We start from the raw sequence: 27557 nt of genomic DNA on the forward strand, positions 1-27557 counted from the left end.
GACCAGGGCCCTCTCTGAGCTTCAGCAGAGTCCACTCTGTACAGACCAGGGCCCTCTCTGGTGCACAGAAGTGTGTAGTCTGTCTGCAGAGGCATGGGCCCTCTCTGAGCTTCAGCGGGGTCCACTCTGTACACATCTGGGCCCTCCCTTGAGCACAGCAGTGTGCAGTCTGTCTGCAGAGGCATGGGCCCTCTCTGAGCTTCATCAGAGTGCACTCTGTACACACCTGGGCCCTCCCTTGAGCACAGCAGTGTGCAGTCTGTCTGCAGAGGCATGGAACCTCTCTGAGCCTTTCTTAGCTTTAGCGGAGTCCACTCTATACACTCCTGGGCCCTCCCATGAGCACAGCAGTGTGCATTCTGTCTGCAGAGGTATGGGCCCTCTCTGAGCTTCATCAGAGTGCACTCTGTACACACCTGGGCCCTCCCTTGAGCACAGCAGTGTGCAGTCTGTCTGCAGAGGCATGGGCCCTCTCTGAGCTTCATCAGATTGCACTCTGTACACACATGGGCCCTCCCTTGAGCACAGCAGTGTGCAGTCTGTCTGCAGAGGCATGGAACCTCTCTGAGCTTATCTTAGCTTTAGCGGAGTCCACTCTGTACACACCTGGGCCCTCCCTTGAGCACAGCAGCGTGCATTCTGTCTGCAGAGGCATGGGCCCTCTCTGAGCTTCATCAGAGTGCACTCTGTACACACCTGGGCCCTCCCTTGAGCACAGCAGTGTGCAGTCTGTCTGCAGAGGCATGGGCCCTCTCTGAGCTTCATCAGAGTGCACTCTGTACACACCTGGGCCCTCCCTTGAGCACAGCAGTGTGCAGTCTGTCTGCAGAGGCATGGAACCTCTAAGGGGCCAGCAGAATGTAGTGTGTCTGCAGAGGTCTCGATCTTCTCTGGGCTTCTGCATGGTGCACGCTATCTGCCAAGGCCTGGGCCCTCTCTCTGGGGTTTAACAGATTGTAGTCTTCACAGACGTGGGCCCTTTCGGGGGCTAAGCAGGGAGCAGTATGTCTACAAAGGCTGAGGCTCTCTCTGACGCTCAGCACTGTGCAGTGTGCCAGCAGAGGCATGGACCCACCCTATGAGCTTAGAAGAGTGCAATCAGTCAGCACAGGACTCTCGTCAAGTTCTTCAGTAAAGTGAAGTCTGCCAAAACAGACCAAGGCCCACTCCAAGCCTCAGCTGAATGCAGCATGCCAACAAAGGTCATATAACCCTCTCTAGTTGTTTAGTGAAATGCAGTGTACCAGCAGAGAGAGCCCTCTCTGGTTCAATCTTCCCGCGGTCAGGGCCCCGTCAATAGTGTTGTGTGCTACGAGGCCGGTTTTACTTTTTTTAAGCTACTTTAAGTTGTACTCTCATTTAAAAAAATGCAGTAATGAAAACCATTCCTGAGGAGAGCCAAAGAACGCAAAGATGGCTCTTAAATCACACCCTATCCCTCCCAAGCCGGTTCCTTTCAATTCGATCTTCCCTCTCACACTAAACACCCTTCACCTTTTTATGGCCACTTCAGTCTGTATTGCAGATCATTCCAAGGGGGCCTAGATAGTGCAAAAGAACACTAAATAGAGGTCCAGTAGGCACTAAATTAAAAATGTACTCTTCATTTTTATTTTCCTCAGTCTCTTTTATCCAGTCTTTTGTGCATTTTAAATTGACGATGCAAAATGGCCTTCTGTTACACCATAAAGTATTCCTTTCAAACCCACTTTGTTCTCATTCACACCCACCATATCGTTCATTACATCCATAAACTGCCCCTTCCAAGCCAACCTTTTCCTCTTTTACGCCCATAAAGTGCTCTTTCCAAACTTACATAGCCCTATCCTACAACTATAAAGTGACCCTTCTAAACCCAGTCTGTCCTCCTTAGCAACCATAACTAACCCCTTTCTTACCCATCATGTCCTCTTTTATGCCCATAAAGGCCCCCTTTCTAGCCCCCACGAAGTCCCCTTTTACAACAATACAGTGCCCCTTTGAAACCTGCTAGGTACTCTTCTACACATATCAAGCACCTCTTCAAATCACCTTGCCCTGGGTTTACACCCACAAGGCGCCACTTTCAAACCCACAATGAAGCTCACTCAAAACTTTCTTCATGACCCCCCGAGAACCTCTCTTTCAGGCTGACAATGAGGGTATCCACAGCCACAAAGATTCATTCACACCGAGTGCCCCACTCTTAGCTACGCAAAGTTCATTTTCAGCCAAACATTGAGCCCATGTTTTTATCCTCAATGTCCCTCTTCCGGGACCAGCATCTCCATCTTTGTGACCTACAATGACTCTCCTTCACCCACAGTGTACTTCTTTGCAATCCATATCACTGCCTTCAAACCCACAAAACACTTTTTTCACACTTACAATCAACCACTTTCAGACCCACGATGTCCCTCTAGCACGTCCGGAATGACCAACTTTCATGCCAAAAATGCCGCTCTTTAAGACTCAGCGTCTCCCACTTTCAGATCCACCATGCCCTCAAACGCCACAATATAGCTCCCTCACACCAATGCAGCAGTGTCAGGCTCAGCGTCTCCCACTTTCAGATCCACAATGCTCCTCTTTCACTCCCACAGTGGATCTCCTTCACTGTCACAATGTACCCAGGGAGGGACCCAGTATCCTCAGTGCTTGAAATGGAAACATAAAGGTGCAGGTACTCTGTAACAGAGGCGGCCGTCAACAAACAACTGACCAGCTTCCTAGAGGAAAACAGCATCCTAGACCCTTCCCAGTCCGGGTTCCGCAGCAACGACAGCACCGAAACTGCCCTCATCGCCGCCACCGATGACATCAGGACAATGGAGAAACCGCAGCCCTCATCCTCCTGGACCTGTCAGCCACATTCAACGCGGTCTGCCACCGCACACTACGAACACGCCTCTACGATGCCGGAATCCAAGAGAAGGTCCTGGACTGGACCACCTCCTTACTCTCCGGCAGAACACAGAGCGTTCGCCTACCCCCTTCCGCTCCGAAGCCACCAAGATCATCTGCGGCTTACCCCAGGGCTCATCCCTCAGCCCAACACTGTTCAACATCTACCTGGCACCGCTCGCCCACATCGCCCGACCTCAACATCATCTCCGACGCCGATGACACCCAGCTGATCCTCTCCCTCACCAAGGACCCCCACACAGCCAAAACCAACCTCCACGAAGGAATGAAGGCCGTCCCTGACTGGATGAGGTACAACCGACTGAAGCTGAACTTTGATAAGACGGAGGTCCTCATCCTCGGAGCCACCCCCTCAGCCTGGGATGACTCCTGGTGGCCGACTGCACTAGGAACAGCCCCAACACCCACTGACCACGCACGCAACCTAGGGGTCATCCTCGACTCCCCCTCTCCATGACGAAGCAGGTCAACGCCGTCTCTTCCTCCTGCATCAACACCCTATGCATGCTCCGCAGAATCTACAAGTGGATCCCCACCGAAACGAGAAGGACGGTCACCCAGGCCCTCGTCAGCAGCAGACTGGACTAAGGAAATGCCCTCTACGCAAGAGCATCAGCCAAAGTCCTGAAACGGTTCCAACGCATCCAGAACGCCTCCGCACGCCTGATCGTCGACATCCTCCACCGCAGCCACATCACAACCCACCTGAGAGACCTGCACTGGCTCCCTGTCAACAAGAGGATACCCTTCAAGCTCCTCACCCAGACACACAAGGCACTCCACAACACCGGACCAGCGTACCTCAACAGCCGACTCAGCTTCTACACCCCCACCCGCCAGCTCCGCTCCACAGACCACGCCCTCGCCACTGTACCCCACATCTGAAGAGTGACCTCGCCACCAAGACATGGAACACCCTCCCCATCCACCTACGGCAGACCCAAGACCTTCTGACCTTCAGAACACTTCTCAAGACCTGGCCCTTCGAACATTAGCAGCATTCCCCCCCCCTTTAGCGCCTTGAGACCCTCACGGGTATGTAGTACGCTTTACAAATGCTATGATTGATTGATTGATTGAATTCTGAGAAGTGCCGGTACTTTCCAATTAAAGGTATTGCATTTCTCTTGAGAAGTGCCGGCATCCCTATCTTTTCGACCTAAAATGTCTCTCCTTTACACATAAAAGGCATCCCTTACAGAGCCACTGTGCTCCGCATTCGGCCCACAGTGACTCTCCCTCAGAAACAATGTTCTTCTTTCGATCCATGGCACTCTTACGGGAGCGCCATCTCTTTGTTTTAGACACATAATGCCATCAGTAATGCGTGTAAGTCACAACCTCAATGCTGTTTTCACACAAAAAATATCCACTTCCTGACACACAATGCCTGGTTCAGACACAGTGTCTCCTTGTTAGAGGCCCACAATCTGCTCCGTTGCCACTATAATGCTTCCCGTTTAGCCTTAGAATGGCCGAAGCCAACTTGAAAATGCACACTATCATACCCAAAACGCGATTTGTCACAGCAGGAATACGGTCCAAACCCTGCTCTGTTACACATACAAACCACAACTGCCACAAGGAAAGACCCCTAACAAGTCCCAGGAATGTCATATTATAGAGAGATTTTCGTAACTAAGAATTAGACCGCATGCCTAAAATGTACTACACACACCCAATGTTCATCGGCATAACCCAGTATTTCATTTCAGGCCCAAAATGCACTCTTCCTGACCCAAAACGTCACGAGATGCCCAACACGTCCTTTGTTACCCCGAATACCATCTCAGACCCAGGATGCACTCTGCCAGTGCCACAATCACCAGAGCTCACTTTGCTGCACTGCCCTTTCAGACATTGTTTGCATCCTGCCTGTCAATACCTGATAGCTAAGCTCAGTAATTCCCACAACACCCTTAGTTTACCCACAATGACACCTCGAGCTCAGAATGCCTGCGGCAGGCAAGCGGTGTGATTCTCGGGGCACCCCTCTTTCTCACCCGCCCATCATTATTACAACCACACATATTGCAAAAGAATCAGCTCGCCGACAACGTGCCTCCCTTACACATAAGAATCCCCTCTCGTCACTTGCACTTACCCAGCACTGTAGCCAGCCGGTGGTCCATGCTCTGGCCTAAAAATATTTGCTGCATACACCGGACTGCCCCAGCCCCTCCCGTCACAGCACGAAGATCCCTCCTTGCACCCAGGTTCGACTGTACAGTTCCTAACCCCGGCCCCCACCTCCTCTCTTCAACTTATTCTCAATTAGGATCCAGGAATGTGCTCTTAAAAGTGCAGTCCACACCCTAGCAACAGGCAAAATAACAGCACCCTCGGTGAGCCCAGGCCAGGCAGGGCCAGTCCCTGCTCTGAGGTGGCTCCGGTAGGAGGTATCGACCAACTCAGAGGCCTGGGGGCTCCCATTTGGGGTAATTTTGCTTCATTCGGTTATTTTACACATTAGTCCCCATCTAAAAAAAGTACATACAAAAGTAGTTATCTACAAGTGTTCCTATCCTCCAAAATACTTCTACAGAAAAATGTGACACCATCTCTTTCGGGCTGAAAATGTAATTTTTCAAATGATTAGTTACTTTCCATCCTAAATATCAGAGCTTCCTTTCCATTTTCATACCCTTCCGTCATTTTTACAGAATAAAAGGAATCTGACCAAAATAAAACCCTGCCCCGAGTCTCTAGGACAAGAGAGAGGGTTTGTAGTGTAGGGCTGCTGCTAACCTTTTGGGGCAGACCCAGGGCAGATAGAAGAGTGGATGAGACCCCCTTCCCGCCTCTAGTGGTGGCCAGACAGAGGCCTGTGTGTGTGGCACAAGGCTTATTAGGAAGTGCGCTGCTAGCGTGGAGGCGTGCAGACGGCACAGTGAGAGAGCATAACATCACACAGCATACACTAAGTAATATAACAGAAAGCTAATAAAATTCGAGGAATGCTCCCAATCCTCCTGTCCGGAGCGAAGCGAGGGGATTCGCCCAAGAGAAAGGGAGAGCAAAGAGAGACAGATGGAGGGAAAGGGCGCAGAAAAAGATGTGGGAGGAAAAGTGTAATGAACCGCGAGAGGAAGAACACGGGGAGGCAAAGGGGAGACAGGCAGTGAAAAACACTAGTGACAACAGAGATTAAAAAAAAAAGGGGGACAACGGAGTAGAGATAAAAAAGGACGTAGAAGTAGAAAAGAATGGTGAAGGGGAGGGCAAAAGAAGAGACAGGGGAGAGAAACGAGCGAATGGAGTGCAAACGTGAGACACTAAAAGACAGTGAGAGGTGAGCAGAGGCAGGACAAGGTAAATAAGATGAAGAGAAAGGAGGAAAGCAATTACGAGGGAGTAGAATGAGGAACACGCGAGAGGAAGGGAGAAGAGATGTGACGAGATGTAATACATTTAAATGCAGAGATGAGAGGAAGTGTGAACGAGCGAGGAAGGAAAGGGCAAGGAAGAAAGTAATGAGAGACGGAAGGGAGAAAAGAAAATGTAACTAAAGGAGGAACGGAGGGAAAGTGGAAAGGAAGGGAGTAAGAAAAGAAGGCAAGAAAGGAGACGGGCAGAGAGAAGCAAACAACGATCAGAGGAAGGGCTGAAAGAAAGTAAGGAAAAAGTGGAAAGGGGGAGCTTGATGGCGAGAAAGCTGAAAAGAACGAAAGACTGTGGGTTAGAGAAAGAGGCAAGAAAGAAAGAAATGACGTTGAGAAAAGGGAAGACTAACAACAAGGGAAAGCAGGACGCGAAACGTTAAAAGATGGAAACGAATTGGGTGTAAGAGGTAGGAGAGGGTTGACTGGACAAGAGGGATTCTAGATCAGAGGCGAAAATGAGAGGCGGAGATAACACGAAGAGAGTTCATAAGGCACAAGATTGACAATAGCAAGTCAGGGAAAGAAATAGGAAGTTGACTGCAATATAGAGCGAAAGACTCGTGCAAATAGAGAGGGGGTTGGACTAGAGGGAGAAAGCGACTGTAAGCAAAACAAACAAAGAGTGATTGACTGTGACACTGACAGATAAGGAAACGTGAAAGAGGGAAGTAATTCAAGTAAGGGACAGAAAAGGTAACAGAACGAGAGAACAGCAGGAGGAAAAGGAAGAGTAAGCGGTGAGGATAGAGCACGGATACTCGCAAACATTTCCACAGGGGCCAAATCGTTTGGTCTGGGCTGTGTCTGAGGGCTTCAGGATGGCGGTCTGGGGAAGGGGGGTGTTGGGTTGGGTGGTAGAGGGGGCTTCTTCAGAGGGGTGTGTGTGTAAGGAAGGCGTAGGAGGAGCGAAGCATGTACATGCAGTGGCCGACCAGACACCAGAGTGATACTAGGCAACTGTTTCATTTCACTTTGCCTCCTTTTTTAAATTATCAAATATATGACCTAAAAATACATGACTTCAAGATCTATGCTTTACCAATCTTCTCTTATGTTTAATTTGCTAAAGACCTCAAAATACATGACTTCAAGATCTATGCTTTACCAATCTTCTCTTATGTTTAATTTGATAACCTATAATGTTCCTCATGCATAATAGCAGCCCAGGCCACAGAAAATGTGCACACAACGGACTCACCTCTTAGTTCACCATTGGTATTGTTGTCGGTGGGGGTGGAGCAAGGGGGTCATGAATGTTTCTAGATTTCTGTTCGAAACTTATCACTTAAAATACTTCTCAATTTATCACTTAAAAAATGCTTCCCAATGCAGATATAACCTCAACGTACTACAGTGATTTGCTTCTGCAGGATAATAAAATACACTTTTTTAATTTTGAAGAGACTTTACCATATTTTTACACATTTGTTGCAAGATGTTTTTAAAAAATTAAGAGCTTTGTAAAGTTAAGTGGTGCAAGACACCTTCTGTTCTACTTTCCCTTTACTTCAATTAAGTATAAACAAACATTTTCACGATTATTTAACATCGCCTTATTGTTTGTGCTGAGTCGAGTAAACATGACCAAGAGCCCCATGTAAAGGGCAGAGGGGCCACATACGGCCCTGGGCCTTATACAGAGTGTCATTCAGATAGAGGAATAGAGTAAACAAGTGGGAAGGAAAGGGAATGAGTGTGAATGTGGCAGGAGGGTTGCCGAAAAGAGTGAGATATGGAGGGTCCGCAGTGAGGGATCGATAAAACTATGTGATATTACTCAAAACAATGAGCATGGAATGGGGGATGAGCCAGGAAGGGCAAAGGTGAGGCATGGAAAGGAGTGACGAGTAGAAAGAAGGAAAGCGAAAGGTGTGGGTTTGAAATGCAGAGGAATTCCGAAAGGTATAATAGAGGGAATGTGTGAGGAATAGAGGAAGGAGTAAGAAAGGAGAAAATATTAAGGAATGAGAAAATGAAGATGTGGGGCCTGAAAGAAGAGATGAGGGAAGTGGAGTGGGAGTAATGGATAGAGGGAAGCAGTGCGGCGTGAAGGAAGGGTATAAGAGACGGAAGGAAGGAGTAAGAGTCGCCGCTCGGGTCCTACCTGCGCTGAAGCCCATGGTGGGGCGCTCAGGCTCGAGGAGCGGTGTCTTCAGTGCCAGATGGGGTCGGGCCGGGGCGGGGTCCTGTCAGGCTGCTGCAGGGGGGGTTCAGGCCGCTGCGGGGTGTACAGCCGGTTCCATCGGAGGCAGTCCTGCTCTGAGGTTCTCCTGACGGGACCCCGAAGTCCATCTCCATTCCCAGCCTCTGTCTAAATGTTTATTTATTTTGGGGTTGGGGGCGGGGGTCGGTACTGTAAATAGTCCGCGGCCCCCGTGCTCTCCAAGTGACTAACCACAAGCGCCGAGGAGAGCCATCCCTCCGGAGGACAAGCCGGGGAGGAGAGCTGAGAGGCTGAACTTTCGGATCACTCCTTAAACTCCACAACTCGCTGAGCTCACACGTCCCAGGCACAAGGGCGCGGTGGGACAAGGCTGCCCCCGTGTGTTGTACACCTCCAATGAGAACTGCATGGGACGGGGGAAGAGAGGCAGGACAAGGGAAAGCAGGACGCGAAACGTAAAAGATGGAAACGAATTGGGTGTAAGAGGTAGGAGAGGGTTGACTGGACAAGAGGGATTCTAGATCAGAGGCGAAAAGGAGAGGTAGAGTAGATAACATGAAGAGAGTTCATAAGGCACAAGATTGACAATAGCAAGTCAGGGAAAGAAATAGGAAGTTAACTGCAATATAGAGCGAAAGACTCGTGCAAATAGAGAGGGGGTTGGACTAGAGGGAGAAAGCGACTGTAAGCAAAACAAACAAAGAGTGATTGACGGTGACACTGACAGATAAGGAAACGTGAAAGAGGGAAGTAATTCAAGTAAGGGACAGAAAAGGTAACAGAACGAGAGAACAGCAGGAGGAAAAGGAAGAGTAAGCGGTGAGGATAGAGCACGGATACTCGCAAACATTTCCACAGGGGCCAAATCGTTTGGTCTGGGCTGTGTCTGAGGGCTTCAGGATGGCGGTCTGGGGAAGGGGGGTGTTGGGTTGGGTGGTAGAGGGGGCTTCTTCAGAGGGGTGTGTGTGTAAGGAAGGCGTAGGAGGAGCGAAGCATGTACATGCAGTGGCCGACCAGACACCAGAGTGATACTAGGCAACTGTTTCATTTCACTTTGCCTCCTTTTTTAAATTATCAAATATATGACCTAAAAATACATGACTTCAAGATCTATGCTTTACCAATCTTCTCTTATGTTTAATTTGCTAAAGACCTCAAAATACATGACTTCAAGATCTATGCTTTACCAATCTTCTCTTATGTTTAATTTGATAACCTATAATGTTCCTCATGCATAATAGCAGCCCAGGCCACAGAAAATGTGCACACAACGGACTCACCTCTTAGTTCACCATTGGTATTGTTGTCGGTGGGGTGGAGCAAGGGGGTCATGAATGTTTCTAGATTTCTGTTCGAAACTTATCACTTAAAATACTTCTCAATTTGTCACTTAAAAAATGCTTCTCAATGCAGATATAATCTCAACGTACTACAGTGATTTGCTTCTGCAGGATAATACAATACACTTTTTTAATTTTGAAGAGACTTTACCATATTTTTACACATTTGTTGCAAGATGTTTTTAAAAATTAAGAGCTTTGTAAAGTTAAGTGGTGCAAGACACCTTCTGTTCTACTTTCCCTTTACTTCAATTAAGTATAAACAAACATTTTCACGATTATTTAACATCGCCTTATTGTTTGTGCTGAGTCGAGTAAACATGACCAAGAGCCCCATGTAAAGGGCAGAGGGGCCACATACGGCCCTGGGCCTTATACAGAGTGTCATTCAGATAGAGAAATAGAGTAAACAAGTGGGAAGGAAAGGGAATGAGTGCGAATGTGGCAGGAGAGATGCCGAAAAGAGTGAGATATGGAGGGTCCGCAGTGAGGGATCGATAAAACTATGTGATATTACTCAAAACAATGAGCATGGAATGGGGGATGAGCCAGGAAGGGCAAAGGTGAGGCATGGAAAGGAGTGACGAGTAGAAAGAAGGAAAGCGAAAGGTGTGGGTTTGAAATGCAGAGGAATTCCGAAAGGTATAATAGAGGGAATGTGTGAGGAATAGAGGAAGGAGTAAGAAAGGAGAAAATATTAAGGAATGAGAAAATGAAGATGTGGGGCCTGAAGGAAGAGATGAGGGAAGTGGAGTGGGAGTAATGGATAGAGGGAAGCAGTGCGGCGTGAAGGAAGGGTATAAGAGACGGAAGGAAGGAGTAAGATATGAAGGAAGGAGACGAGGGATGGATGGATAGAGGGATGGTGCTTGAGAGGGAGACTAGGACTGTGATGGAGGAAGGGAGTGATAGAGGGAAAGCAAGGAGGCATAATGTTATGTTATATTATGTTAAAATGGGTTTTATATAGCGCTCAGCTACTCCGGGGAGTGTCCCGGCGCTTCAAAACCCAAATACGGAAGCAGGAAACAGACAGACAAGTAGCAAACCTATTGAACAAATAACCAGGACTTCAGATCCTTCCTGAAAGCTAACAGAGTACCATTCCTTCTCAAAAGAACTGGCAAGGCGTTCCACAGTTGGGGGGGCCAAGCATCGGGAAGAGCGACCTCCAATGCGTGACCGTTTAAAGACCGGGACCGACGCCAAAGCCAGGGAGGCTGACCGCAGCGATCTGGATGGTTGGTAAAAAGCCAGCCGTTTCCTAATGTATTTGGCACCGGACCCATGGAGCGCTTTAAATGCCAGTGTAAGCGCCTTAAAAACAATCCGTTTACGGATAAGACAAAGGAAACGAGGAGTGAGGGCTATCAGGACGAAGTACGACCAGTTGGGAATGTTAAATGTGGAAAGGGGGGTGACGGAAAGAGTAAGAGTCGTCGCTCGGGTCCTACCTGCGCTGAAGCCCATGGTGGGGCTCTCAGGCTCGAGGAGCGGTGTCCTCAGTGCCAGATGGGGTCGGGCCGGGGCGGGGTCCTGTCAGGCTGCTGCAGGGGGGGTTCAGGCCGCTGCGGGGTGTACACCAGGTTCCATCGGAGGCAGTCCTGCTCTGAGGTTCTCCTGACGGGACCCCGAAGTCGATCTACATTCCCAGCCTCTGTCTAAATGTTTATTTATTTTGGGGTCGGTACGGTAAATAGTCCGCGGCCCCCTGTGCTCTCCAAGAGACAAAAGGTCGCCCCATGGTTCACAGCTAGACTAAGGGACTTGAAATTATCTTGCCGTAAGATGGAAAGGAGATGGAGACGGGACTACTCTCTAGATAAGAAAGCAGATTATAGAACAGCGGTGTGTCTCTACAAATTGGAAAGTAAGGCAGCGTAAGCCCACTTTTACGAAACCAAAATTAATACAGCTGCCAACTCGCCCAAGGAGATTTTTAAAATAGCTAAATCATTGATTACCCCGCCCCAAGAACTGGTTTCTGTAGAGGGAGCTTTGTCACGATGCAACAACCAGGCAACTTACTTCCAGCAAAAAATTCAGACCATCTATGCCTCCTTTACCCCCAATATTGCCAAGCTAGAAATAGCTAGAACCGTCAGTCCCGAATCCTTGGTCAGCTGCAGGCTGGAACAATTTACTCCCATAGACCCTGTTTCCCTAGAGAAAATAATTTCCAAGGTCACTTCAGGCTCTCCGAGAGACCCAGCGCCTCCGCAATCTTTAATCAAGGTCATCGATACAATCCGTACAGGAATCCTTGATGTCCTTAATGCCTCAATTGGCTCAGGCATAGTTCCAGTACCGTGGAAATGTGCAATGGTTAGAGCCCTATTAAAAAAAACGAATCTGGACCAAAGTAACTTATCCAACTATCGACCCATTTCTCTCTTGCCCTGGATGAGCAAAGTGGCGGAGAAACATATTAACAACCTATTGGTCCAATATTTGGAATCTAACCAACTGCTCTCTACGTCCCAAACAGGGTTTCGTCCCCAGCATGGGACTGAAACAGCCTTATTAGCAGTAGTAGAGGAGACAAGTAGTCTGCTGGACCAGGGAGGTAAGGCGGCCATTATTTTACTAGATCTGAGTGCCGCGTTCGACACGGTTAACCATGCCACCTTATTACATCATTTGAGTTGCGTGGGGGTGTCGGGCGTGGCGCTGACATGGCTGACCTCCTTCCTGGAAGAGCGCTACTTCCAGGTCTTTGAGGGAGACATTGTATCCACTAAACAGCCACTCATGTGTGGGGTGCCTCAGGGCTCTGCCCTGAGTCCCACCCTTTTTAATATTTACATGAGGTCACTGGTGGAGGTGGTCCATCCCTTTGGCATCAAAATTGTCACCTATGCAGACGACACCCAGCTTGTGGTTTCACTAAACCGGACTGGGGGGTCGTCTAGCACCTTGGGCCCCTGTCTGGAGGCGGTCGCCAAATGGATGGAGCTCTCCTGTTTCCGACTTAACGGGGAAAAAACGGAGATCATGTTATTAGGGAACCCCGCACCCAACATCTTGCTCCCTATGTGGCCGGATTGTATGGGACCCCTTCCCTCCCCTAAGACACAGATAAAGAACCTGGGAGTCTGGTTGGACAGTTCCCTGGACTTCATGGTCCAGGCCACTAAGACCTCATCTACCTGTTATGGACTGATGAGGATGCTTCGGAAAATACTCCCCCTTCTTCCGTTCCAGGCAAGGAGAGTTATGGTTCAGGCACTAATACTCTCCCGACTGGACTACGGTAATGCTCTTTACCTGGGAGCTCCAAAGACCACAACGAATAAACTTCAGGTCACACAGAACTGTGCCGCAAGACTGCTCTATCAAATTCCACGGAGGCAATCTGTGAAGCCTATCCTTAAGAAACTACACTGGTTGCCCATAACAGCCAGGATCCAGTTCAAAGCTGTGTGCATTACGCATACAGCAATTTGGAAGACGGGTCCAACCATAATGCATCCTTTGATCACCCCATACCTCCCCAACAGAGCCTTGCGCTCTAGCCTACTCCATCTGGCTACCTCAAACAAGATTCACAGGGCTCGTTGGGGAGGTCGCTCATTTACATTTAATGCTGTAAAGGTATGGAACGACCTTCCCCTCCTGCTTAGGAGGACTGATAATCTGTTGGCATTCAGGAAACTTTTAAAAACTCACATATTTGGTACAATCTGCTAGCACGAATTTCCTGCTTCCTTCGTTTTCAGATAAAGCGCTGCGAGACCTCAGGGTAGGGTATGCGCTATATGTAGGAAGGTGGATATCTGACTATGGTTACCCCAAAACTTTTTGCCTGGTGTTTAGCTGGTTTTTGACATAGTTGGCCTGGGATCCTGCTATTCAGGGCCCCAGGCTAATTGCTCTCTCCTTAAAATGGACTCCATGTACCTTAGGTGCATACACAATTGGAATTGGTTCACATTATTGGCCCCTGTAACAGTGTACCCAGGTACCCAGGGCATAGGTGCTTCCAAGGCCTACCAGGGGCTGCAGCATGTATTATGCCACCCCTGGCCTGGCCTCCATATTTTGACACAACTGGCTGATCACTCAGCTGGGGTAAGTCGGTGTAACCACCCCTTACTTAGGTGTAGTATGCCTATACCTAACCTAAAATGGACACATATGTTCCTATCAGTCACTCCTATGGAAGGCCTCATCAATCCTGGAGGCAGAGTGCTTGGAAATATGTGAGATGGTGCTCTGGCATGAGCTGAGCCTGTCTGCAGCTTTCGGAACCATGTCCTTTAGCTGTTCCATGATATTGCCATACCATATACTCTTAAGTGCATTATAATCCTCGCGGTTAAATGCTATCTTAGGTTTGGCTTTATCAAAACATGTCGAGTAAGGTGTCATACGAATTGGAATACTACCCCCTCGCCAGTTCTGGCGACGGGGGTAGCATTCCACCCTTCTAGAGGGATACGACATGTACCTAGCCTGAACCCCGGTTAAAGTTAAACAGAGCCTTAGCATCACAAAATGGATGCTGCCACCACAGACACAAGTCTGACCTCCTGCTGCTGGGAGTCCTTCCAGCGAGGGCAGCTTGGACAAAGGGTTTCCTGCCTGGGGAGGTGCTAGCACCACCCCAGACAGGATTTTGTGTATTGGGTAGGACAGGGCTGAATAGAATCAGACATGCCTGGGGCACACAAGGTGTCCCTGTGCATAGGCCAGTTCAAACCGGTGCTGGGGCTTTCCAGCCCCAGTTCTGGCGCGAAACTGGACAAAGGAAAGGGGGTGTAACCACCCCCCTTCCTGGTTCCACCCAGAGGAGGGACCTAGTAGGTGATCCGGCCCCCCAGATTCGAATAAGAGTGGGAGCTGTGTCCTGAGACTTCAGATCATCCTGAATCAACTTGAAATACAGAAGAAGACTGGACTTTGACATTCTGCTGCACAGAAGACAGAAGAGAATCTCCCTTGTGGCCAAGGAGTGACCACCCTGTGAACACAGGCACCAACCAGCAACTCGACGTCTGCTTTGCCGCCGCCTCCCGCCGGAGCCCGAGCCCAGAGCCTGACAAGACCCAGACTCCCAGACTTCTCACAGCCCGATCCACAGTCCCTGCAAAGAAGGGACCCGTGGAGGCACCGAGAGACGTGGGACCGGACCTCTTGAAAGACCCCCGAGAAGCTGACTGCGCAGCATCAGAGGCACCCTCGACGCTGTGCTTTGGGGTTTGAGAAGCCCCAACCTCGAGCAGCCCTTGCACCGAAGATCAGCCCCCCAGCATCTCCACGATCTGCGTGGGGCCCTTTTGCACTGTGCCACTCGACGCGCCATCCCGGCCACTTGCCACGCGGCTAGCGGCCATCTTGGTGACGAAACCTTCAATTTACACTGCGGGTCTGGTTGCTCCAGACTTGCCCTCGCTCCTGTAAAAAGGAGCACTTGCTCTGACCTTGCTGGTCCGAGTAACAAGCCTTTTTCAATTCCTGCGGGGCTTGCATTAGCCAAGGCCTGTTTGCTCCAATCAAGTTGCCGACACCGCCAACAGCGAGAAGCCTGCGTGGGACAACTCGTGACCGACTCCTGGACGTCTTCGACCCCTCGTGTCCACGTGGCTGCAGAGAGAAGCTACACCTCGACGCCTGTTTGCACCCAACATCGCCTGGTTCCACTCTGGTTCCACGGTAGTCACTGGCTAGTGACTTTGAACATTGTCCCCTCTGCTTTCAGGTCTTCACCTCTTCAGATCCACCCTTGGATCCACCGGAACTCTTCACATCGAGCCGCCTGCAGCATCTTCAGCTCCAAGCACCATCGACCTGCGTGACGAAACCCGACACTACTTCGACCCTGTGCACCCGCTTCCTGTGGGTGAGGTAACTCAGCTCCGCCGGTGTTCCCACACTGGTACACACCTCTAGGGTCTGTGTCTAAAGTTTCATCCTTCTAGGTCACTCGGAAGGTTCCTTTTTAACTAACTTTGTAACTTTTACGCACCATTGACATTGCATTGGTAAAGCGTGCACTTTCCGCACTGCACCCGAGTCCCGCGGGCCTTTCCCGACTTCTTCACTGCTAGTCCCAACAGCTCCAGCGATTCCCCAGGCCCTAGGCCTCTTCACTTTCCCCATAGTGGTTCTTATACCACTATTTTAGTATATGGTTTAGGTGGCCCCTAGGGCTCATCCATAATTGTGCAACTTTTGTGTATTTAAACTGTGTTTTGTTTTAACGCATTTGCTTCTGTGCTCATAAAGAGTATCAGGGATATTTGTAGAAATAAATCTATATATATTTTCAATATATATCTGTGTGGTGTCCTTTCATTTGGTATTCAAGGGATTGTGTATGGTAAAACAGCTTGCTTCACACGCCTTTACAGAGTTTAGCCTAAGACTGCTTAGTCCATGCTACCCCTAGGATAGCTTGTCTATAAGGTTGACTTTACAACCTGCACCATAAGGGTTGCTTGGCATGGTACAAGGTGATCACTAGAGCTAGTGAGCATCATATACCAGGCCAACTTCTCACACTATATAAATGTAATTTTCATTTCATTCAAGTGACTAACCACAAGCACAGAGGAGAGCCATCCCTCTGGAGGACAAGCCGGGGAGGAGAGCTGAGAGGCTGAACTTTCGGATCACTCCTTAAACTCCACAACTCGCTGAGCTCACACGTCCCAGGCACAAGGGCGCGGTGGGACAAGGCTGCCCCCGTGTGTTGTACACCTCCAATGAGAACTGCATGGGACGGGGGAAGAGAGGCAGGACGGGGCGTAAGAGACCAATCGTAAACGGCAGAGGAGAGGAAAAAGAGGGTGAGGAAGATAGACAGAGGAGGAGAGGAAGGAGAGAGGGAAACAAATACAAGGATGAGTTGTAGGAGGAATGGGAGAGGACCGGAAGGGAGAGTAAGAGGACAGGAAGGGAGAAGAAGAGGACAGGAAGGGAGATGGAAGTAAGCGCCTTGAGACCATCACGGTGAGTAGCCGTGCTTTACAAATGTTTATTGATTGATTGATCGATTGTTTGATTAAAATTCGGACGAGAGAGAGGAAACAAGTATGGATAGAACGGGGGTAGAGAAAGAAAATTCAGAAAAGAGGAATGGGAGACAATAGGGAGTATGTGGGATGGAAGAGTATAGGTCGGGAAAGGTAAGAGTGTCAGAATTCGACTGGAAGATAAAGGAAGGAGAGGTGAAAAGTAGGAAAAAGGGAGAGTGAGGGATAGAAAAGACCAAAGGCGAGACAAAAGCGAGGGAAAAAACACAGAAGTGGAGAGGTAGAAAGCACATAAAAGGAGAGGAAGTAGCAATGGAGAGGAAAGGAAAGATGGAAGAAACGGAAAAGAAGAAAGTGACGGAAGAGAGTAAGGAGAGTCGGTAGGAAGAGGAGCGTTAGGAGGGACAAAAAGAATAGGAACGAGGGAAAGAAGGGGAGAGGAAAAAGAAGAACGAAGAGGAGATGAAGAAAGCGGATGGAAAGATGAAAGAGGCGAGGAAAGTGGGACAGGAGATGCCACAAAGGAGAAACAGTGAGAAGAAGGAGGGACGAAAGAGGACAGAAAGAAGAAGTTTGAGAGAAAGGAGAGACGAGGAAGGAGACCAAAGAGAGGAAGGAGTGTGTCGGTTGGCTCCAAGCACGACAGGAGTCGATAATTGTAATAAGGTATGTTTATTCTCGATAGTACAGCGTGCTTCCCCACGTCCTGCCTCGTCCCCAGTTCCTGTGTTTCTGTCCACTGTCCATCCCCTGACCGGAACTGGTGTCCGGTTTCTTGCCCACTCCAACCAGTCATTGTCCAAGGTACTAGTGCCCTGTGTCCAGGTCACGACATCTCCCCCCTTGTTGCAAAACAAACAGAGCTATTATCGATGCCACCTGTTGTGAGAGAGAGAGAGAGAGAGAGAGAGAGAGAGAGAGAGAGAGAGAGAGAGAGAGAAAGAGAGAGCGCATCACATCTCTTCAATCAGTCTCTTTGGTCTTTTGCACTCTCTTCTCTGCCGTGTCTCTGCTTCATCTGCACGCCATCTGCACGCCTTTATCCTGTCTTGTGTCTCCCGGTGCGATTGCTCCTTTGTCTTCTTCCCTGATCTTCAGTTCCTTGAAGTGTGAGCTGTTTCGTGTGATGTGGTAGCGTCCTGCTGATGCTGTTATCATGGGCCCCTTTACCTCAGTCACCGCCAACGGCTCCTTTGAGAACGGGCAGTCAGATTTCCTCAGCTGCCGCACCACCACTGTGTCCCCTTGCTTTAGTTGCGCAGGAATGGCGAGTCTCCTTGCGTCTGCATATGTCTTCATTTTCGCTTTTGCTTCTTGATCTTTGGTGGCAATGCTGCCTTGCTCTTGCTTCGCTGCTTGTTCCAGCTGCGGTATCCTCGTCCTGCTTGATCGGCCCAGCACTAGCTCAGCAGGACACCGTCCTGTGGAGCTGTGAGGAGTGTTTTTATAGTCTCTTAGCACTTGGCACAGGGCCTGCCCTATTGATATCTACGTCAGTTTAGCTCTTTGTACCGCCTTCCTTATGGTTCCCATAAATCTTTCTGCCATGCCATTTGCTTGTGGCCACAGGGGCGTTATTTTCCGGTGACGGATCCCTAGATAGTCCATGAACTTTCTGAACTCCTCCCCTGAGAATGGTGGACCATTGTCTGACTTTAGAGTTTGCAGGGAGCCCCACACCGCAAAGACGTCGTCCATAGCTGGCAGCGTTGCACTTGCTGATGTTGACAACACTTGTCGCACAATGGGAAACCTGGAAAGCTCATCAATTATCAGAAGCAGGTAGTTTCCTGTTTCCAGGGGCCCGTAGAAGTCTGCTGCTAGCTCGGTCCACACTGCCTTCGGGAGCTCTGACATATGCAGTGACTCCGGTTTTGCTGGCTGCTCCGTCACTTGGCAGATATTGCAGTGTGCGACTGTGGCTTCTACCATGTTGTCCAAACCCGGGAACCACACATTCTCCCGTAGCAGTTTCTTTGTTGCTACCATGCCTCTATGTGATTCGTGCGCTAAATTCACCGTCTGTCTCCGCAGCGCTCTTGGCATCACTATTCTTGTTCCTCTCATTATTATTCTGTTTTTTGTCTCTGAGAGCTTTTCATGAATCTTTTTGAATGCCAGCATTTCCTCTTTGATCACCCCGTTTTCCATGATGCTGTTGTTGTTGACATGACTCCACCTCTGTTGTCTTGTCACTGTTTTGACCGCTTGCATTGTGGCATCCCTCTCTGTTTCTAGTTCCAACTCTTCCATCGTTATGGATGCTGGAGTATTGTGTTTTAATACAAAGTTCAGGTACTCCTCAGTCATCGATGTTGCCTCAGGTGCATGCGGTAGAGATTGCCGTGACATGTAGTCTGCCGGGATGTGTTCTTTCCCTGGTTTGTGTACGATCTTGAAATTGTAGTCCATGAGTCGTATGAATCTATGACATAATATCGACAGGCAGAATAGACATACAAAAATATCGACACAAAAATATCGAAATCAAAAATATCGGAGTTGTATCTACATAAAGGTAAGTACAAAAATATCGGAAAAAAATATCGTAGTACAAAAATATCGAAGTTAAAAATATCGTTTTTTTAAATGTATTAATAATAATATCAAAATAATTTTAAAATACATATAATTTAACAAATTATAAATGTAAACATTAAAACATATTTAAAAAATAATAACTAATACATACACATTTAAAATAAATTAAAAACTCTACATATAAATTAATATATATATACTTACTCTACATATTGCAACAGTAGGAAAAGCGTTGGATAGCATAGGGGTAAAAATTACTATTCCCACTCCAGAGAGTGCAACAGTAGGGAAAGCGTTGGATAGCGTAGGGATAAAAATTACTATTCCCACTCCAGAGGGTGCAACAGTAGGGAAAGCGTTGGATAGCGTAGGGGTAAAAATTACTATTCCCACTCCAGAGAGTGCAACAGTAGGGAAAGCGTTGGATAGCGTAGGGGTAAAAATTACTATTCCCACTCCAGAGAGTGCAACAGTAGGGAAAGCGTTGGATAGCGTAGGGGTAAAAATTACTATTCCCACTCCAAAGGGTGCAACAGTAGGGAAAGCGTTGGATAGCGTAGGGGTAAAAATTACTATTCCCACTCCAAAGGGTGCAACAGTAGGGAAAGCGTTGGATAGCGTAGGGGTAAAAATTACTATTCCCACTGCAAAGGGTGCAACAGTAGGGAAAGTGTTGGATAGCGTAGGGGTAAAAATGACTATTCCCACTCCAGAGGGTGCAACAGTAGGGAAAGCGTTGGATAGCGTAGGGGTAAAAATTACTATTCCCACTCCAGAGGGTGCAACAGTAGGTAAAGCGTTGGATAGCGTAGGGGTAAAAAATTACTCTTCCCACTCCAAAGGGTGCAACAGTAGGGAAAGCGTTGGATAGCGTAGGGGTAAAAATGACTATTCCCACTCCAAAGGGTGCAACAGTAGGGAAAGCGTTGGATAGCGTAGGGGTAAAAATTACTATTCCCACCCCAGAGGGTGCAACAGTAGGGAAAGCGTTGGATATCGTAGGGGTAAACATTACTATTCCCACTCCAGAGGGTGCAACAGTAGGGAAAGCGTTGGATAGCATGTGGGTAAAAATTACTTCCCACACTACTCCCCCTTTAACACACAACACACTACACATACAAAAAAACCACAATTAATATAAATATCAATTAATCAATTAATAACAATTAATATTATTAAATTGATGTAATTATAAACTAGCTAATTAACACATATTAATTACCAATTAATAATTCATTACCAGTTAATAATTAATTAACAAGATATTTACAAGAATAAACAATATTTATTAATGAATTATTTACAATTAATATTATGAAATAATTAAAAACAACTAATTACCAATTAATTCATTAACAATTAATTAACAATAAATAAATACAATCTCTTTAATTAATTTAATTTAATTATGTCACACCCTATTCCCCTATAAACGCACAACCCACTACACATAAATAAATCACATAAAAAATTTAATTGTCATTTAATCACTTAATAATAATTAATTACCAATTAATTATTAATTAGCAATAACAAAAAATTAAAAACATTAGTACATTAACTCTAATTTGTTTAATTAACTAATTAATAATAATTACCACTTAATTATTAATTAACAATAACAAAAAACAAATACTACTACATTAACTCTAATTAATTTAATTAACTAATATAATTAATTACCAATTAATTATTAATTAATAATTACGTATCAATCAAAAATATTTTAAAAACATATTAAATCATTATTTATAATTACATTACGTCCCACCCTATTCCCCTATAAACCCACAACCCGCTCTGATACTAAAATGCAAAATGTAAACAAAATTAATAATTTCTAAACATACATTAAAAACATGTTTAAAAAACATATAAACAACATAATAAAATACATAACACTGAACAAAATTTCGATATTAGTAACATACATACCTTAATTATTATTTTTTTTTTAAACTTAGTTTATTGGTTTTATTCAAGACAGACATAAATGATATACAATAGCTGTCATCACATCCGCAGAGAAATCCCACGAAGAAAGGCCCCCCCAACAGTGGAGCAATACATCAATTGACTTTATAATAGGATCGCGCCATCAATACCTCAAATGCAATAAAACCTCCTACAACATAGCTCTGTTCTTGATCCACCAACGACTACAACTGCCCTCCCCCTCCCAACCTCCGAACCCCGACGCGGTTCCTCGTACAAATTCCCAGTGGACTGTCGTTGCTAGTAATGGCTATGGGCCCGATTCACAGAACTAACTTAAGACAAAATCCTAAACTTACTACTTTTGGTATTCACAGAAGTTAGGATTTTGTCTTAAGTTTGTCTTAAGACAGACTTAAGACAAAATCCTAACTTAAGTCTGTCTTAAGACAAACTTCAGACAAAATCCTAACTTCTGTGAATACCAAAAGTAGTAAGTTTAGGATTTTGTCTTAAATTAGTTCTGTGAATCAGGCCCTATGTGTGCGCTCGTACATTGCACCTGGTATGACCTGGGCTCTCCTTCATCGGCAATCTGCTCCCCTCAGTCCCCATCATTGTCACTGTCTCGTAGCGCCTGCACTAACGTTTCCCATGCTGCTGCTGCCTGCAACCCCTTGTCGTTGTTTTGCTTACGTGCTAGTTGATATTTCAGTGTACTTTCCCCGGAGGCCCACTTCAGGAATTCCCCCTTCCACCTACGACTAGTGGGTCCCACCACTGCCTTCCAGTGTCTCGTGATCTCTCGTTTAGCCAGCAGGAGACCCATATCTATAAATTTACTTGTAGTTTTATTCTTGGAGGTATGGGGGAACCAATGTAACACGCATTGAGCCCTGTCAAACTCCAACCCCCTCTCTGTTATTGTGTTTAGAGTGTCACCCACCTCCTTCCAGTAAAGTGTTATCGCCGGGCAGGACCAGAGCATGTGTTCTAGTTCCACCCCCATCCTCGTGCACCTGGGGCATGCCGCCTCCTTGACTCCAAAGTATTTCCGGATTTTCCCCGGTGTCAGGTACGCTCTGTGAAGTATATAGAAATGCACCAGTTGGAATCTGACATTCCTCGTGCTCTTCCATGCTCGCCACACTAATTGCTTCCAGGCCGTCTCAGGGATGTCCCTGCCTAAATCATCCTCCCATTTCCCTTTCAGTGCCTCTAAGGGTGGAAGGCCCTCATTGAGCATTCTAGAGTACAAGCACGTGACTGCTTTAAAGGTCCCTGCTGCCATCATAGTGTACTGACAGGCCATGGAGGTCTTGGGTTCCATTAAACCTTCTTTCCAATGTGCCTGTACCGCTCTAGTCACTGCCATGTGCAATAAGAAATCTCCACCCGGTAAGTCAAACCTCTCTTGGAGGGCCTGATAAGGCAGCATTGTCCCATCTGCAAATAGATCACCTAACACTTGCACCCCTGCGTCTTCCCAGTCCTGTAGCCGTGACCAGTCCCCACCATGTGGCAGAGCCGTAATCATCCCAAGCGGAATCTCGGGAGCATACGGGTGCAACACTCCTGCTCTACGTTGAGAGCGATTCCAGCAGAATCTAAACGTTTTCTCCTCTAAGAGAAGGTCTCTGAGGTCTAGTTTCTGTTGCAGCGCTATATAAGACAGGACGTGGCGTGGCGTTCCCATGCCTCTCTTGTGCTCCGGTCCCCTGAATTCCCGTGCTATCTCCTGTGTGTAGACTTGCAGCTGAGCCGCTAGATAATATAGTTCAAAGTCTGGGACCGCCAGTCCACCCTCAACCTTGGGACGTACAAGCGTCGCCTGTGCTACCCTACGTCTGCCCGTGCCCCAGAGAAAAGACACTGTTAAAGACTTCAGCAATTTGAAGGTGGAACTAGGTATCCATACAGGTAGCGTACGGAAATAGTATAGAAAACGGGGAAGTGCCACCATTTTTAATAGAGATGCGGCCCATTACCGATAACGGGAGCGTGGCCCAAAAGGCCATGCTTCCCTTCAGTGCTCTCACGCCACGGCCCACGTTCCCCTACAGCAGGTCCGCCGCCGTGTGATAGATGTGTACCCCCAGGTATTTCAGGCAATCAGGCTCCCAGCTCACCGCCCGGGTCAAGTGCGGTCTGATCTCCCCCTGCCGTACCGGAAACAAACATGTCTTGGACCAATTAACCTTCAGGCCCGAGATCTCCCCAAACTTCGAGAGCAAACACTGCTCTCCCAACCATGCTCTGTCAGCATCCTCCAGGAAGAGCAACAGGTCGTCCGCATAAAGTGACACAAAATGTCGCTCGTTTCTGCTTTCCAAGCCTTGGTAATGCCTTCCTGTTCTGAGGTCAATCGCCAGAGGCTCTATCGCCAAGGCGAACAGTAGTGGGGACAACAAGCATCCCTGTCTCGTCCCTCTCTCCACAGGGTATTGTGATGAAATTAAAGATCCCAGTCTCACCCTGGCCACCACAGACGTATATAATATCTTCGTCCAGCGTAAATAGCCCTCTCCCAGGCCAAACCGTCTCATGACTTTATACAGATACTCCCATTCGAGACTATCGAAAGCTTTCTCGATATCTACTGACAGTTTCATTGGTTTACGTGCCGCCAATTGGTCACTTTCCATTGAGCGCACTAACCTCCTGACGTTCACAGTGGTGTTTCGTGTTGGTATAAAACCAGCCTGGTCCTCATGGACCAATGTGGTCATATGAGGTAGTTAGCGGGCCGCCAGTATGCTGCTCAGTATCTTATAGTCGGTGGTTAACATCGAGAGCGGTCTGTATGAGGTCGTGTTGTCACTGGCTCTCCCTGGTTTAAGCAGCGGGATCACCAGAGCTTCACGCATCGATTGGGGCAAATGCCCTGCCTCCCTAGCCTCCTTATAGACTTCCTGGAGTCGCGGCGCCAGTAGATCGACATATTTTCCATAAAATTCTATGGGTAAGCCATCTAACCCTGGAGTTTTATTGTGGGCCATGCGTTTAATGGCTCCTCGAATTTCCCCCAGTTCTATGTCTCTACCCAGGTCTTTCGCTTATTCATCATCTAGTCCCGGCAAAGTCAGGTCGTCCAAAAAGGCATCAACATCGGGATTACCGACCTCCAGGTTGCTCTTATAAAGTGTCTCATAGTAGAGATGAAAACCTTGCAAGATTCCATTTTGAGTATATACCGTGTCTCCCTCCCCCGTTTTCAAAGCCAGAACAGGGGAGCTCCTCTTTGCAGGGTTGGCCAACCAAGCCAAAGCGTTCCCGCTTTGTCGCCGTCTGCATGTACTCTCATCGTGTACGCCTTAAGGTTGAAGCTACGCAACCGTTCTACCTCAACCGCCACTGCCTCTCTAGCTGTGCCAACCTCTTCTTGTAATTCGGGGTGACCAGGTCTCACCCTTTCTGCCTCTCGAAGCTTAGATTCTGCTTTCTCCAGATCCCCCAAGAGCACTTTCCGTACTCCTGCATATTTACCAATGCAGAGGCCCCTGATGACCACTTTAAATGCATCCCATTCTGTCGCCCTTGTCGTGGTCGTACCAGCATTTTCAGCAAAATACTGCGTTATACCCTCCTCTACCGCGGCATGAAAGAGCGGGTCAGCTAACGTTTCGGGATGCAACTTCCAGGTGGGGACGCACGAGATCCCGGTCATCCAATCCATAGAAACCAGGAGTGGGATGTGGTCCGATATTGTTCTAGTTAAATATTCAGTTCGAACAATAGCAGGCATTACTGCCGGGGAACAAAGCACCGTATCTAAGTGCACATGCAGCTCATGCATACTAGAGAAGTAAGAGTAATCGCGGTCGCCCGGGTGCTGTGCTCGCCAGGCGTCTATTAATCCCCAACGCATCTGCCAATCTAGTCTGCCTTTGGATAAACGGTGTGTCGGAGAATCCGCTAGCGGCGGGTGTGACCGGTCCTGAACAACATCCGCAACGGAATTGAAATCCCCCCCCAGTAATAGAGGACTCGCCAGATACTGCGCAAGAGCTCCAGATACCCGCACCAGGAAACCCAATTGATCCACGTTGGGTGCGTATAGACTGCAAAAAGCGATATCCCTGCCTCTTAATTTCCCCTCAATAGCTACGAACCTACCCTCAGGGTCTACTGTTTGCTTAGTCAGCTGCAATGGAACACCCGCCCTAATCCAAATTTATGTCCCCCTAGAAAATGCAGAATACGTGGTGTTATACACTTGACCTCTCCATCTACGCTGCAGTGCAATTCCCTCTGCCTTCGTTAAGTGTGTTTCCTGGAGCAGCGCAACATGTACCCCCCTACGCACCAGGTAAGCATGGACTTTATGTCTTCTAGCCATAGTGTGAAGCCCCCTCACATTCCAGGTCATACATTTCAAGTTAGATGAATCAGCCATTATGCCATAGCATCCCGTGCGAACCAACATAAATTATCACTGCCGCGTCGGCGATGGTCCCTCCCCAACTATTCAACATATCTGCAGTAGAGATAAACCCCCCTCTCCCTACCCAAACAGCCCCTGGTTCCCTCCTGCCCCAGAACAGGACCTAGCAACAAACGTCTAGCTCCCATCCAAACCGACATAACATTCAACACATCACTAAGCCCGACAGTAGTCACTGTGGGGATGCCTTAAGGGCAATGAGAGGGGGCCGGCAGCCAAACAGTGGTCTAGCACTCCAGGAATCCTCTCCAGCCCATGAGCCCTAATGGATAATGACATCCTCCCCCCTCCCCTCCCCCCCCCCATCACCTTCAAAACAACCAACCTCCCTTTGCATGATCTGTCCGGGAGTCCATCACAGTTCAAATGCTACAGCCAGTCCTCCTCACGGCCCCATCTATCCTTTGTCCAACATGCCCTCCGCCGTCTCTGGTGTCACCTGTGGTAATTGGATGCTGTTTGTGTCGGATCGTTCAGAATCGGATTTGTCATTGTCTCTCTCCGATTCCGTGTCGCCCACTGATGGATTCTCCAGTGTCGACGATATCGTGGACACCGCTGCTACTGCTCCCAGTCGTTCTTCAGCCGCTTGAGACGAGGAGGGACCTCTCAGTCCCCGCTGCCTGTTCCGCAATCGCCGCGATTTACGCTGCGGCAAACCCTCTATGGCAGCTTGTAGGTCTCTTTCGCCACCATCTTTTCCAGCTCTGTAGGTCTCCAGCCAGGTGCAGGCATCATCTGAGGTATCAAAGAACCACGTTTTGCTGTCAACGATGACCCTCAGTCTGGCTGGATATAAGAGCGAATATTGTAGCCCTTCCGTGCGCAGCTCCCTTTTGACAGCCAAGAAGGAAGACCGACGGCGCTGAGTTTCACACGTGTAGTCAGGAAAGATATTGACCCTGCTGTTTTCCACCTGGTAAGGTCCATTCATCCTCGCCTTCTGTAGGATCAAGTCACGATCCCGGAAGTGCAGCAGCCTGGCCACCACCGGTCGAGGGGGGCGGCCCTGCTGGGCCGGCACTCTGTGTGCTCGCTCCAACGTATAGAAAGTAGACAGTCCCTCTGAGACTACTACTGATTTGAGCCAGGATTCCAGATATTGGACCATGTCCGTTCCCTCAATTTTCTCCGGCAGACCCACTACACGTATGTTGTTCCGCCGATTGCGGCCCTCGGCATGCTCCGCTCTCCTTTCTAGGGCACACAGTAGTTCCAGTGCATTGTCTAGGGTGACCTTCAAGGCCAGCTGCGTCGGTTCTATGGTCTGGAGTGCGCTCTCTGCCACAGTGACTCTATCTGCTAGTTTCCCGTGGTCAGCACGTAACAAACCCAATCCAGTGGCCAGTTGCGCGATATCTTGCCGGAGCGCTTTGCGAGTATCTGTTATCGCCAGCAGGATTTTATCTAATTGCTGCTGTAGCTGGGGGTCTCCTACCTGCGCGGCCTCCCTCTGCTCCTCCTGCTCCTGCACGCCATCTTCTGCTGGCGACGGGGCACCACCCTTTGGACCTCTCGGTTTTCCCATCATCGGGCAGCTACGCGGTGACCCAGGGCACCGCTCACGAAGCAGTGGGCACTGTGGGGGCAATCAACGATTAATCCCTCGCTGGGCTGCGCCTTTCAGAGCGCTGTCCTCCTAGCTCGCCCAAGCCAGTCAACAGCGGTCAGTTCCAGCCGCCAGGTAAGGTACAAGGGAAGGGCAGCACCCCAGTCAATAACTCAAAGGGTGCCACCAGCAGGCCTCAGGATTCCCAGCTCGCAGCTGCAGCTCAAGCTATCTGGGTCTCAAGCCACCCCTTGCCAGTTTGCGCCGCTTCTTCCCGAAATTAGCGACGGTCAGCGGGCCTTCACCCCCCACTCTAT

The 27557-nt window shown here is 48.4% G+C and overlaps 1 protein-coding gene across 6 annotated transcripts in view; it reads right to left on the bottom strand.

The window, feature by feature from the left end:
• The window catches only part of CLCF1 (cardiotrophin like cytokine factor 1), a 1651704-nt gene that overhangs the window by 976160 nt on the left and 647987 nt on the right, over positions 1-27557 (bottom strand). Inside the window, exon 1 of one of the 6 annotated variants that reach the window (XM_078658709.1) lies at positions 8392-8653. The exons of the other annotated variants lie outside the window; for them this stretch is intronic. Within the exon in view, the coding sequence (XP_078514835.1) occupies positions 8392-8407 (16 nt within the window). The 5' untranslated portion in view covers positions 8408-8653. Of the gene's footprint in view, positions 1-8391; positions 8654-27557 lie in introns of those variants that run through there. 6 annotated transcript variants of the gene reach the window in all.

This window comes from Lissotriton helveticus, chromosome 1_1 (genome assembly GCF_964261635.1).
Source record: "Lissotriton helveticus chromosome 1_1, aLisHel1.1, whole genome shotgun sequence".
Classification (NCBI taxonomy): domain Eukaryota; kingdom Metazoa; phylum Chordata; class Amphibia; order Caudata; family Salamandridae; genus Lissotriton; species Lissotriton helveticus.